The 14489-nt window shown below is 42.0% G+C and overlaps 2 protein-coding genes across 3 annotated transcripts; both read right to left on the reverse strand.

Annotated features, from left to right (window-relative positions):
- Positions 1-256: 256 nt before the first annotated feature.
- LOC132451722 (cytosolic non-specific dipeptidase-like) lies at positions 257-6835 on the reverse strand. 2 transcript variants are annotated; one of them, XM_060044342.1, is made up of 12 exons: positions 6550-6835; positions 6116-6186; positions 5837-5980; positions 5313-5475; positions 4065-4153; positions 3101-3301; positions 2606-2690; positions 2227-2387; positions 1659-1823; positions 1332-1473; positions 795-942; positions 257-500 (listed from the first exon to the last, which is right to left on the reverse strand). In XM_060044342.1, exons 2-12 carry the CDS (start codon positions 6173-6175, stop codon positions 434-436), a joined length of 1425 nt encoding a protein of 474 aa, XP_059900325.1. In that variant the 5' UTR covers positions 6176-6186; positions 6550-6835; the 3' UTR covers positions 257-433. The 2 variants fall into 2 exon arrangements, with proteins under 2 accessions (XP_059900325.1, XP_059900324.1); XM_060044341.1 differs by lacking the exon at positions 6550-6835 and having other exon boundaries at positions 6116-6276.
- A 562-nt stretch (positions 6836-7397) lies between these two features.
- LOC132451724 (cytosolic non-specific dipeptidase-like) lies at positions 7398-13550 on the reverse strand. Its single transcript, XM_060044344.1, has 11 exons — positions 13390-13550; positions 13113-13256; positions 12257-12419; positions 11627-11715; positions 11126-11326; positions 10814-10898; positions 10233-10393; positions 9146-9310; positions 8622-8763; positions 8042-8189; positions 7398-7637 (listed from the first exon to the last, which is right to left on the reverse strand). The coding sequence occupies exons 1-11, from the start codon at positions 13447-13449 to the stop codon at positions 7571-7573; spliced, it is 1425 nt and encodes a 474-aa protein (XP_059900327.1). The 5' UTR covers positions 13450-13550; the 3' UTR covers positions 7398-7570.
- Between the last annotated feature and the right edge of the window lie 939 nt (positions 13551-14489).

Here is a 14489-nt window from a genome sequence, read left to right on the forward strand (position 1 = left end):
CAGGACTCATGGCTTCAATCAGTTTTACCAATATAATATATGTTAAAGAGTTTATTTTAGATATACACTCTTAAATATTAGAGTGTAGGCTACAGGTCCCTTTTAAGCTGACACAGTAGGCAGATCTTTTTGTGTGTTAATTGTGGGTCAATTATTTTTGCCTTTCTGCTGGCATTCCTTCAGGTATATAACACGGTTGAAACAAGAAAACCATTTATACACCCAACTATCAAAATCAAAACACAGGATTCACCAATTCATACAAAGGAAAAGATTAGCCTTTATTGTAAGACACAGGTCTAGCTAGTAAAGGACATTCAATACTGTGTAATACTGAAGCCCCAAGGTCTGTAGGGGAGCTGGCAGAAGGGTCCATGATAATACATAGTCAACAGGTGAGTTGATATTTGATTGCCGTGTTGTTTTATTCCATTTATTCAAGCAGGGAAACCTCGTGGAAGTAGGCTCCCAGCATCTTGGTCCCCTGGATGTAGTTAGTCCTGGAAAATGGATGGAGAAAGAAAACACAGGATATGTCATGTTACCATGTCTCTACCATGCCATGGAGGGCATTATATTCTCTTCACCTCAGAGCCAACCTAATAATGATGTCACTTTTAGTTGGTTTAGGACATATTCACTGCAGATGGTAATTAGATTGTTGTTTTGTCATTCATCAGGCATCTTACCATTTTCTAAATGATTTTTATTTTAGATATAGGTCATTAAGGAGCAGGTAGGGCTTGCCTTAGGGCATGAAAACAGCCATGTTTGAAACAAATCTCTCAGCGTACCTGTTGAGCTTCTCGTTCTGAGAGTGGGCCCCGTCGTCTGAGGACCCGAGGGGGAGCAGCATGACGTTGCGTCCCGTGGCCTCCTGGAAGGTCAGAGTGACTGGGATGCTGCCGCCCTCGCGGGTCAGGTCCGGCTCCACGCCGAAGACTGAGGGAGGAGAAAACAAAATGGCCACAAGGTCAAGTCCCTACTGTATTATTTTCTCCATAAGATATGAGGTCCCTGGTTGTCTGTCTGTTTCAGCTCCTGGATGGATTTTTCACTTCTCCAGACACGACAAGATAATACACCAGAAACCGGTGAGTGAATAATAGTAATATTATTATTGCTGAAGTACTCAAAGACACTTAGATAAGAATTCAAAATATCAAACAATTCATAGAAGAGGGACAAACAAATTACAATAGATATATAAAGTACAGGTGGTTTGAGGGAGATTGAGATTTGAGAGGTATAAGCTAGATATGAGATATTATTCATAACCAATGGCTCCCAATAATCATATTGAAATAGTTCTCTGTTGGTGGAGGGTATACCTGTCTTCATAGCCTTGCGACCGGCCATGTAGTGAGGGTGGTTGAAGTCAGAGACCCATGCCTTGGCACCGTGGCCCATGCTGACCGTCATCTTGTTGGGACTCCCCAGCTCAGAGAACTTCTTCTGCATGTAATCTACCACCTGGACAGGACAGGATGAAGAAGGACATTTTAAATAAACATTTTGGAAAGATAATAGAATAGGCTTGTGTGCCTTTATGGACAGGAGAGTAAAGATGAGAGAGGATGGAAATGACATGTAGCATAGCATAGCAGGTTAGACTCAAACCTGGGTCGTCACAAGGCTTCTTGTATGTGGTTAGCTACCTGTTTCTCCACCACTTTGGGGTCCATGTCAGGGACAAGGCGGATGGAGAATTTTCCAATGACTTTCCTGGGAATAACCGTCTTGGCCCCTCCATCGGAGAACGCCCCCTCGATGCCGTGGAGAGAGAGAGATGGATACCTCCAGCGGTGCATGAGGATTTGCTCCTACATGAAATGATAAAAAATAAAAATGAGACAAAGATATTTAGACAAACTAGACCAGTATCACGCCATCCCAGCCTGTGAAGTCACCTGTGTATGTGTACGAAAATTCATTAATATTTAAATATGTAAAGGCTAAACACATAAAATCTATAACCTCCATTTAACAAAATGTATTATTTTTTCCTCAACCTTGATATTGATATTTTTAAATGACTTATTTGGAATAATAAGTGATATTCTGTATAAATTGAGAGTCCCTTCAAACCAGTGTCCAACTCCTTGGGTGTGTTTAAGAACCACGCTTAGTCGATGATCCCGATTCCAATTCTAAATCGGGGATCCAATTCCTATTGTGATTCATATTCTGACCCCGATTCAAATAGACCCCCGTCGCCCTGCTTGCCTTGGTGGAGTGCAGCAGCTTGCAGACGCCCACGTCCTTGCAGTACTCTCCCAGGTCGAACTCGATCTTCTCGTACAGCTGCTGCTCCTCCTCGGTGACTTCAGCCACGTTGTCGTACATCCCTGGCACCTGGATCCTCCCCTTCTTGTCCACCAGGGAGCCTGGGTGGACACATTATAAACATTATAAAATGCCAGGTGTGGTTTATCCCCCATGAGAAGCAAATTTTGTCATAGCTACAGTGGGGAAAGTGTGACATAATTATTGTATAATAAAAACCAGCACAGTCAAGTTATTTAGTAGAAGCTTTAATATAAAGCAACTAAGGGGGTGATGTTACGTTTTATAGTTTAGGACATAAATACAGGTTTGAACTCACCCATGAGTGTGATGAGGTCGGTCATGGCTTCATGAACGGAGCCGCCGAACACGCCAGAGTGAAGGTCCTTATCGCCACACTCCACCTAGCGTGAGGAAAGACATAATAATGCACATTTTTAGCAATCAATACCGATGCCATACTCATGATTTTGGCTAAATTAGCTTTTCAGTTTTTGGTTTTCCATTGCAGTTCTTAAACAAAGTGTTGGTTTTAATTTGAATTCAGACTCACAATAAACACATACATTTCGCTACTACATTTTACATTATAAATAAGCAAACACTTTAATTCAAAGACTAACAAGTGAGGCTGGGGACAATCAATGATAACAACAAAAAACTGAACAGAGCAGTATCTATCGCTATAGTAAGGAGAGAGAAGGTTGCTGTAATTTCTTTGGGTGCTTCATGGTTAAATCTCAACGCAAGTCAATGCAAAAGTGCAGAGTAGATCAACACAAATCAGCAACCAGAAGAGAAAGTGAAAGTAAACCTCCATGAAGAAGTAGCAGATGCCTCGGAGGCCGTAGGTGATGCAGGGCTTGGTCTTGCCCAGCCAGTAGTTGTCTGAGATGCACACGTAGTCGACGTCCTTCAGGAAGGTGTCCTTGCGGGCGAAGATGAGCTCATCCAAACCCTCTGAGCCGGACTCCTCCATCCCCTCAAAGCAGAACTTGATGTTGATGGGAAGGTCCTGTTCCCAGAAGAACCAAGATTCAAGTTAATATTATGTTTGTTTTTACATTTATATTTTTGACTGTTATCGTTTGCTTTTGCTTTGCTTGACACCGACTAGATTGCTAAAATCTACCCTGTGTTGAACTGGTAATCTGATGAATAAAAAGGATTCAATCTTCTTTATTGAGTGTCATCAGAGAGCAAGTGTGTTTTTCAAAGATAGTAGCACCTGACAGGGCAAGACATAAGAAGAGGAGTGGGGGAGGGGAAGGATGTGACACATTTGTTCATGGGTCAGTCTGAACCTCTGAACTGGTGAATGTTATTAGCTATTGGCACTCATGCTCAAATGGGTAGGATTAGACCGTCAGAGCTGTATAAAGTAAAGAAATTACAACTGTCAGCTAATACGACAATAATAATCTTATCTCCCAAAGATAAAGAGTCATATTCATCATATTATATTAGGCTAATATAATTGTTATAAAAAAAACTATAAAATGAGCTTCAATAGTCATAATTTAGCTTTATAACTTTCACTCCTATTCATTTGTATTTAAAAAACAAATTAAAAATACTCCTTTTGCAGGTGCAAAAAATGAGGTTGGAAAGGTTTCTAGTCCATTGAATTAGTCAGATATCTTGGTTTAATATTTATTTTTAAGAAGGAAAAGACCCCAACTTGCAGAACAACAAATAAAATGGCCGCCAAGTTGGATACTTCCAACATCAGGACATGTGGCGGAGGAGAACCATAACAGCAAACTAGTCATCCATACCTGCTGGATCTTCTGGTACGCCTCGATGCAGTTGAACCAGGCCAGTACTGGACCCTTGTCGTCTGTGGACCCTCTTCCGAAGAGCTTACCTATTGGCAAGGAGGTTCAAAATATACACATCATGTTACTATAAGGACATAGAGATCCTTTCATTAACTTGACAGTTGGTGGCATTCACGGACGGCTCGAAGAAGCTGCAAAAGGGGTCACCTTGACTGCTTCACGTGCCCCATTACCACAGCAACTCTAACTGGTTAGGAGGGACGAAGGGAGACAGTCCAGCTGACAGGAAGGAAGGGTTGATATACCAAAAATGTGTCCATACCCACAGAAGTTACTAGCAATAAAGAGGCAAAGGAACTGAAACATTACTGTCTAGTGGAAAAGAGTCTGGACTGTGCGTGTTATTGCATCTTTAAAAGTCACCTACCACGTGCTACAGACTTCCTCATAAAAAAAATAAAAAAAGGAAGATAGTAAGGATAATGTTGACTCATCTGAAAATAATCACACCACCAGAATGTAGCAATGTCCATCAGCTGACTGACTCCCAACAGATAATAAAATAGAACAGAAAGCAAGTTAGGGTTGTAACCGTCACCGACATTGAGACACTATTGAGGCCGTTGTGATGACCACTAGCAGTGAATCATTTGATTAAAGAAAAGGGAGGTAGAGTCGGGCAAGGGCTGCAATGGGACTTGATAATAATCACATCAAGTATGATGATGAGAAAAAATAATCTATTTCATCATGCTCGTGTGCAGAGTACAAAATATGGCCAAGAATTGGAAAGGGAATGTCGATGGTTGTGCAACATGAAATCAATTATTTGAAGGTTTTCAGTTTCTCTGACAGAATAAAATGTACATGCATTAAAGATTTTTATTCTTTAAACAACAACCCTGATTTCAAAATGTGTCGTAGTTATCAGCTTAGCCTGAAGTAGGAGATATGAAGTATTGCAGATGGACTTTGAGCAGTTCTCCAAAAGTCACGCTCCTATCTAGCTTGGTTGCATACTTCCAAAGGAGACGACGCATGCTAAATACTATGCTACAAAAATAACCACACATTTACTACCACAGCCGAATGGAATATTTATTCTTTAAACTGCGAAAAATAGGATTGTGTGCATAGATAAAGCTAAACAAATCAGCAGCCACGTATGGCCAACAACTCCAAACATAATTGGGCTTAAAAAAAAAGGGAAACATAAAAACTGTAATGTAATAAATAGGTGCTAACCGTCTTTCTCCACCAGTGTGAAGGGCTCCGTGTCCCAGCCATCTTCAAGGTTGGCCGGCTGGACGTCCAGGTGACCGTAGATACAAATGGTCTTCTTGGCCGGGTCAGAACCAAGCTGGCCCAGGACAATGGGGGGCAGGGGGATCTCCTCCCCGGACGGAAGCTGGACAGGGGCAAACACATCATAATCATAAGGGTTAATAGGCTCAATGTATTATAGGTACTTTATAAAACGCAATGCAACTATCTCTTAGAAGCTAGCTGCAAGAACACTTCATAACTATCAATTTATATATTGATGTTTAATATGCATAATATTGCCTCGTATAAATTAATACATATCAGAAGCTAGAAGGACAACGACTATTATTAGGATGAATAATTACGCATACCTCGTCAAAACGACCAAAAACTAAATTGACCGTGGTTATTTATCAAGAGATGTTTGACTATGGGCAGGCCTATTAAAACAACACAATACAAACACCAGGTGTTGTTAAGAGGTAAATTTACATTTGGCTCACCTTTTGTTTGCCGATGTCCACCATCTCTACTGTGCCCCCAAGTCTCTCGATGTCTTTGGCTGCTATCTCCATCATCTTTTTGATCTCCCCACGCTTCTCCGGCCAGGCAGACACGCTCTGGACAGCCACCCATTCCGCCAGGCGCTTGGAAAGACCAAATCAAAAAGCAAATCATTCATTTGTTTTAACGAATATTCATGAATAGAATATCCAACGGGACACGAAACAAAACGACACCGCAATTGTACAATTGAGGATGAAGAAAGTCCAATCGCTCACCTCAACATAGAGATCCTGGTGTTCGTCCAAGTATTTGAAAAGGGTTGAGAGATGGGCCATCTTGTCGACAACTAGGAGAGCTGTGGAGTTGAAGAGAAGTCAGGAGTAAAGGGCGACTCTGTCGATACTCGGTTCCATTCTTATAGTGAGGATGACCCGAGTTTGACAGACCACACCTTCCTCAACCTGCTGATAACAGCAGCGGCCTGATCTAATGCATCACAGACCGGCGTGTCGGCGAGTTTAACGGGAGGTCTAAGGCAATTAACAGGCCATTTCATATCAGAAGATGTTTTTTTTCGGTACTTTGACGTTCGTTTAAACTTTTTCTTGGATGAATATTTCCAGGATTGCACTGCTCGAAATTGCGAGACATGCATATCTCCCTACAGATCTATCGCAATGTTTGTCACATGTGGTCGACACTCAGGAACCTTACTTGAATGAGGTGCAGCCAGGTCAGGTAGTTCTTGTTTTGGTTCCCCAAGCGTAACTTAGATGATGAACGTTAAGTGAGCCGTAGAAATTGATTTTCCACGTTAAACTTCCACGTCAGCTGATGTCCACGTGATCCGGTGTAACTGCGGGTCCTGCTCTAGCCTGGTCGAGGGCTAAAAAAGCATGGGGAAGACGTGGCTTTCTATACAGGATAGCGACTCTCCTTTTATTTTGTGATGGCTTGAACAGTTGCACTACTAGTTCTTGAAGCCAGGTTGATGGATGATATAGTACATTTTCCAAAACCCTCGAACAAGAACGACCGGTATGGTCAGTAAACAGCGCCCTCTCTGTACCGGCGAGTGAATCTTTCAACATGACCCCATGATAAGCTGAATATGCAAGTTGCATCACAGGTTGCTTTAGCCATCACTTTGTTTCAAGTCAAAAACCCATATCAGTGATCAAATTGAGGGTGCTAAAATGCATATACAGCCCAATAAAATCACTGTACGATGCAGGCAGGATAATCTACTCCTAGTGTCCTACTGCTTTTACACTCCCAAACTACAAAATCAGTTTGAACAGGCCAACTGAAACAACCGTTATAGAGGTTTTTAAATTATGCCAATATATATATTGCCAGAATATATATTGAGCAGCTTTTGCCAAGTATTAACTTGGCTTCCCTTTGTTGTTGTCACAGAAGGAACAAGTAACTCGTTCTTTGTGTTTAGTCAATTAATTTGTCCTCTTGGCTGCTAGATATTAATAGATCAATTATAAGTATGAAACAGTACGACCATTTGTACACCCAATTATCAACAGCAAACGGATTCACCAATTCATACCAAGGGAAAAATATACTTTATTTTAACACGCTGGTGTAGCAAGAAAAGGACGTTCAATACTGTGTAATTCTGAAGCCCCAGGATCTATAGGGGAGCTGGCAGAAAACTCCATGATACAAAGTCAACAGGTGAGTTGATGGTTGATTGCCGTGTTGTTTTACTCCATTTATACCAGTAGGGAAACCTCGTGGAAGTATGCTCCGAGCATCTTGGTCCCCTGGATGTAGTTGGTCCTGGATAATTGAGGGAGAAAGAGAAAAACACAGGATATGTAATGTTATACATGTCTCTACCATGCCATGGAGGGCATTAATTCCCTTCACCTCAGAGCAAACCTAATAATGATGTCAATTCCATTTAAATTGTTATTAAGTTTTATTATTTTGTAATTATAAGGCATATTTTTGGTACAGGTAAGGGATTAATGTGCATTCAGAACCGGTAGGGGTTAGGACATCTTGTTCAGGGATACTAAAAACATGGGGGATCAAACCCAGAACCTTTGGACTAGGAGTCAATCATCCGAACCACTAGACTACCCCATAGTTCCAATGACCAAAACAGAGTTTATTGGATTATAGAAGTCTCATTATTTAGTCCTCATGAGTATTTCCAAACACCTCAATAGAAAGCGTACCTGTTGAGCTTCTCGTTCTGAGAGTGGGCCCCGTCGTCTGAGGACCCGAGGGGGAGCAGCATGACGTTGCGTCCCGTGGCCTCCTGGAAGGTCAGCGCGACCGGGATGCTGCCGCCCTCGCGGGTCAGGTCCGGCTCCACGCCGAAGACTGAGGGACATCGGGAAATGAGAGAGGGAAAACAAAATGGCCACAAGGTCCCTCCTAACTGTATTACTTTCTCCATAAATGATGAGGGCCCTGGTTGTTTGTCTGAGGTCCTGAGTGGATTTTTCAATTCTCTACCCACTACAATGTAACACATCAGAAACAGTTAGGGAATAATAGTAATGTTATTATTCCCTCAAGGTTTTCTGGAGAATTACATTGTAGTGGGTAGAGAAGCGTTAATCCATGTATCCCGATATAGTGATTTTTTAAATAAAAAAAAATCATACAATTCAAAGAAGAAATAATAATTACAATGAACATAAAAGGTAATGTGGTTTGAGGGAGATGGAGAATTAGAAGACATTAGCTAAATTTGTTACCGATAGATCGCAATGATCAACACAAATAGTTCTCTGTTGGTGGAGGGTATACCTGTCTTCATAGCCTTGCGACCGGCCATGTAGTGAGGGTGGTTGAAGTCGGAGACCCATGCCTTGGCACCGTGGCCCATGCTGACCGTCATCTTGTTGGGACTCCCCAGCTCAGAGAACTTCTTCTGCATGTAATCTACCACCTGGACAGGACAGGATGAAGAAGGACAACATTTAAGATGCTTGTAGCATGAAAAACAGCTAGTGCAAAATTAGCTGTACTGATAAATAATTTAATTCTTCATTGCATTAAAAAAACATTGCATAATAAATATTACCTGCAGACACTTTTGTCTTTTTGTAATTTTTATGACATTTTAAATAAATATATTTGTATAGATATTTGAATAGGCGCGTGTGCCATTCTGGAAGGTGGAGTTAGGATAGAGGAAAGGGGGTTGAACGAGAGTGGGAATGACATACATTTCATTCCACCTCTTCTCAAGAGATTGGACAATATGCTATGCCTAGCAGGTTAGACTCAAACCTGGGTCGTCACAAGGCTTCTTGTATGTGGTTAGCTACCTGTTTCTCCACCACTTCAGGGTCCATGTCAGGGACAAGGCGGATGGAGAATTTTCCAATGACTTTCCTGGGAATAACCGTCTTGGCCCCTCCATCGGAGAACGCCCCCTCGATGCCGTGGAGAGAGAGAGATGGATACCTCCAGCGGTGCATGAGGATTTGCTCCTTCATTAAATAATTACCACAATTACTATGATATTAAAGGAAAATTCCGGCATTTTGAACCTTGAGCCCCCTTTCTGGTTTGTCTAGGATGAAATAGAGTTGTGAACACCGACATTTTTACTATTGTTCCTGTCTCGAGTATTTGGCTAATTTCGAATTGCCCCTGCCTGCTTCACAATGGCTGGCTATGGGCATTCACAAACCTGTCCTTAAAACACCCCTAAACGTTTGTTTTCAGAAATGTGAAACTCATCGAGTGGTTAGTGATGTTGTTGATGTTCCTCATCAAGTATCGTAGCGAAATACAGTTTCTGCCGTGTTTTATTTGGCATTTTGTAAATCTGCATTTTGTAAATGAAACGGAAACTGGACCGGTTTCGGAAAGGACAGGTGATTGTAGTCTTTTCACTCGTTTCTCCGTATACACAGTAGGGCTAGAACCGAGCGAAAAGACTACAACCAGCCCCCCTTCCCGTTTCCGGTCAGGTTTCCGTTTCATTTACAAAATGCAGATTTTCAAAATGCCAAATAAAACACTACAGAAATTGTATTTCGCTATGATACTTGATGAGGAACATCATCGAACACCACTTCACAGAGTTTCACATTTCTGAAAACGAACGTTGAGGGGTGTTTTAAGGACACGTTTGTGAATGCCCATAGCCAGCCATTGTGAAGCAGGTAGGAGCGATTCGAAATAAGCCAAATACTGGAGACAGGACCAATATTAAAAATTTCGGTGTTAACCACTCTATTTCGTCCTAGACAAACCAGAAAGGGGGCTCAATGTTCAAAATACCGGAATTGTCCTTTAAGATCATGTGACACACAAGACAAGTAGAACTCCATCACAGCCTGTGACATCACAACTCTGATTGTAATTCTCTCCCTGATTCTGAGTAATTCCCAAAGCCCTGCTTGCCTTGGTGGAGTACAGCAGCTTGTGGACGCCCGCATCCTTGCAGTACTCTCCCAGGTCGAACTCGATCTTCTCGTACAGCTGCTGCTCCTCCTCGGTGACTTCAGCCACGCTGTCGTACATCCCTGGCACCTGGATCCTCCCCTTCTTGTCCACCAGGGAGCCTGGGTGGACACATTATAAACATAGGGAGAGGCGTGGGTACTATCTTCATAATGTGGGGGCACGGTGGTACAGGTCTCTTAGGGCGTCTCATGACATGGAAATGTTCTGGGATGAACCCCAGAACCCACAATGTCTACAAGCTGCTTGTAGGCATTCCTGTAGAAAGATTTCAAGTCCTCTATTAAGGAAATGTTGCCATTTAGTATGGGTTTAAATGGGTTGCCAGATGTAGTTAATCCCTCTTCAAATACAGTAAGAAGTTAATTTTGGCTGAGGGGTAGCTAGTCAGGAAAGTGTGATATAGTCAGTCATAGTATAATAAAAACCTGCACTATCAAGTTATTTAGTAGAAGCTTTTCAATAAAGCAACTAACAGTTATGTTTTATAGGTTTGGACATAAATATAGGTTTGAACTCACCCATAAGTGTGATGAGGTCGGTCATGGCTTCATGAACGGAGCCGCCGAACACACCAGAGTGAAGGTCCTTATCGCCACACTCCACCTAGCGTGAAGAAAGATGTAATAATATACATTGTCGTTATGGCATTCAACACTGATGCCCGGCTCTTGATTGTGTTTTATTCACTTTTCTGTTTCCCTTTACAGTTCCTAGCCAAATGGTTCTATTTTGACAACTATTTCACATAAGGCTAGGCCACACGGGTCCAGAAACACAATGAACATAAACATTTTACAAATCAGCAACCAGAAGAGAAAGTGAAAGTGAACCTCCATGAAGAAGTAGCAGATGCCTCGGAGGCCGTAGGTGATGCAGGGCTTGGTCTTGCCCAGCCAGTAGTTGTCTGAGATGACCACATAGTCCACGTCCTTCAGGAAGGTGTCCTTGCGGGCGAAGATGAGCTCATCCAAACCCTCTGAGCCGGACTCCTCCATCCCCTCAAAGCAGAACTTGATGTTGATGGGAAGGTCCTATTCCCAAAAGAACCAAGATTCACGTTTCAATATTCTGTATTTTTCACAATTATATTCACTCTTATTGCCTGTTTTTTTCTTTTTATTTGCTTTATTACTACTACGAAGATGCTTAGTCTTAAAATGTCAATGCTCACACGGTTCTAAATTGGAACCGGTTCTCGATGGCCAACCGTAGGTATGAGCCTGGTCACACCCTTAAATAACCGCCAAGGATTCCATTTGATTCTTCCAAAACATTTCATTATGTAACAGTGGTGAAACATAAACCAGTTACAGCACAGGAGGCATCCATACCTGCTGGATCTTCTGGTACGCCTCTATGCAATTGAACCAGGCCAGCACGGGACCCTTGTCGTCTGTGGACCCTCTTCCGAAGAGCTTACCTATGGGCAAGAGGTACAAAATATACACATGATGTTACTATAGTGGTATAGCGATGACCCTTTCATAAACTCGAAAGTTGATTTACAATTCGTCTATTCTCACCACTGGTACTAGTAATAAAGAGGCATGGGACTGAAACACTACTGTAGTGGAAATTAGCCTTTTGTGTGCGAGAGTGGATCATCCTAAATTTAATCCAATAGTCACGCTCCTATCTAGCTTGGTTACATATCTCCAAAGGAGAAGACACATGCTAAATACTATGCTACAAAAAGTACAACACACTTACTACCACAGCCGAGTGGAATATTTAATCTTCGAACTGCGAAAAATAGGATTATTTATGTGCATATATAAAGCTAGACAAATCAGCAGCCACGCATGGCCCGCAACTCCGACCAAACTCGTCCAACTACATACCAACAATGCTCAGAACCGTCTGACGTTTTCACAATAGAACTAACAAACCATCCTAAATTTAACCCTGGGCTTCCAAAAAAGGGAAACATAAAAACTGCGATGTAATAAATAGGTGCTAACCGTCTTTCTCCACCAGTGTGAAGGGCTCCGTGTCCCAGCCATCTTCAAGTTTGGCCGGCTGGACGTCCAGGTGACCGTAGATACAAACGGTCTTCTTGGCCGGGTCAGAACCAAGCTGGCCCAGGACAATGGGGGGCAGGGGGATCTCCTCCCCGGATGGAAGCTGGACAGGGACAAAAAGCATCACCATCATCTAAAGCAGGGGCCGGCAAATGGCGGCCCGCGGGCCATAACTGGCCCGCCAGACATAATATCTGGCCCGCCACCAGATTACTCTGAAGTTATATGATTTATTTTTATTTATTTTTAGAATATATATATCTGTTATCTTAAATGTAAAGGGCCGGGGTAAAATCCCCCGTTCGTCATGAATAGGCTAAATGTATTATAGGTACCTGCTCAACACAATACAAATATCCGGTACAGGCTGAAAAAAACATTTCATAACCATGAATGTGCCCTCTTTATTATCTATATTTTAGATGGTTTTGCATTCATCTCATTTCATTGTTCAATTATACGGCTGCTTTTGGTCATTTGACCTCTGTCTAATTTCCTTTACCAACCTAACCAACATATCAGAACCAAATCGTATGCACAGAATTTATAATCTGCCTAAAATTCTTTCTGATTCAGATTGCAATAAATTAAGAAAAATGTACCCATGGTTATTTAAATCAACCCCATGTAAATCTCTAAAGCAACAAGGACAACGACGATATTAAAGATTTCAATTCAACAAGACGGATGCAAATAAAAATCGATCTGTTTTCAGGTGTATTCCTATTGGTGGGGCTATTAATCAACAAATAGGCCTACCAGGTGTAGATAGGTGAAATTGCAACATATGGCTCACCTTCTGTTTGCCGTTGTCCACCATCTCTACTGTGCCCCCCAGTCTCTCGATGTCTTTTGCTGCTATGTCCATCATCTTCTTGATCTCCCCACGCTTCTCCGGCCAGGCAGATACACTCTGGACAGCCACCCATTCCGCCAGGCGCTTGGGAAGAACAAAACAAAAAGCAAATCATTAATTTGTTGTTTTAACGAATATTCATGAATATCCTACGGGACACAAAACTAAACGACACAGTAATTGCACAATTGAGGATGAAGAAGGTCCAATCGCTCACCTCAACATAGAGATCCTGGTGTTCGTCCAAGTATTTGAAAAGGGTTGAGAGATGGGCCATCTTGTCGGCAACTAGGAGAGCTGTGGAGTTGAAGAGAAGTCAGGAGTAAAGGGCGACTCTGTCGATACTCGGTACCCTTCTTATAGTGAGGATGACCGAGTTTGACAGACCACACCTTCCTCAACCTGCTGATAACAGCAGCTTAATAGTGGCTGTCTGATCTTATGTATCACAGACCGGCGTGTCAGCGAGTTTAATGGAGTTAGGCCATCAGAAGATGTTTATTTTTTTGGTACTTTGTTGTTCGTTGAAACTTTTCTTGGATTAATATATTCAGGATTGCACTACAAGAAATTGCGACATTCATATCTTCCTACAGATCAATGATAATTTAATTTAATGCGGTGCAGGTCAGTTAGCTCTTTTTTGGTTTCGTTTTGGTTCCCCTGGTGTAACTTAGATGAAGAACGTTAAGTGAGCCACCTCAGCTGATGTCCAAGTGATCCATCGTAACTGCGGGTCCTGCTGTAGCCTGATCGAAGGCTACGAAAGCATGGGGAAGGCAAGGCTTTATATAGAAGATAGCGACACTTCTTTTATTTTGTGATGGCTTGCACAGTTGCACTACTAGTTCTTCAAGCCAGGCTGAAGGATGATGTAAATCTTACCAAATTGAAATAGACCCACGAACAAGAACGACCAGTATGGTCACTAAATTGCGCCCTCTCTGTACCGGCGAGTGAATCTTTCAAAATGACCCCATGATAAGCTGACTATGCAAGTTATATCACAGGGTGGTTTAGCCATCACTATGTTTCAAGTCAAAACCCCATAGTAGTGATCACATTTAGGATGCTAAAATGGATACAGCCCAATGAAATCACTGCATGAAGCTGACAGGATAATCTAGTCCTTAGACTTGGTGTCCTACTGCTTTAACACTCACAGACTACAAAATCAGTTTGAACAGGCCAACTGAAACACCTGTTATAGAGGTTTATAAATGATGCCAATATATATATTGCCAGAATATATATTAAGGAGTAACTTTTGCCAAGCATTAAAGGTGTTGGCATCAATCCCTTTTTGTTGTCACAGAA

The sequence above is a fragment of the Gadus macrocephalus genome, chromosome 22 (genome assembly GCF_031168955.1).
Source record: "Gadus macrocephalus chromosome 22, ASM3116895v1".
Taxonomy (NCBI): domain Eukaryota; kingdom Metazoa; phylum Chordata; class Actinopteri; order Gadiformes; family Gadidae; genus Gadus; species Gadus macrocephalus.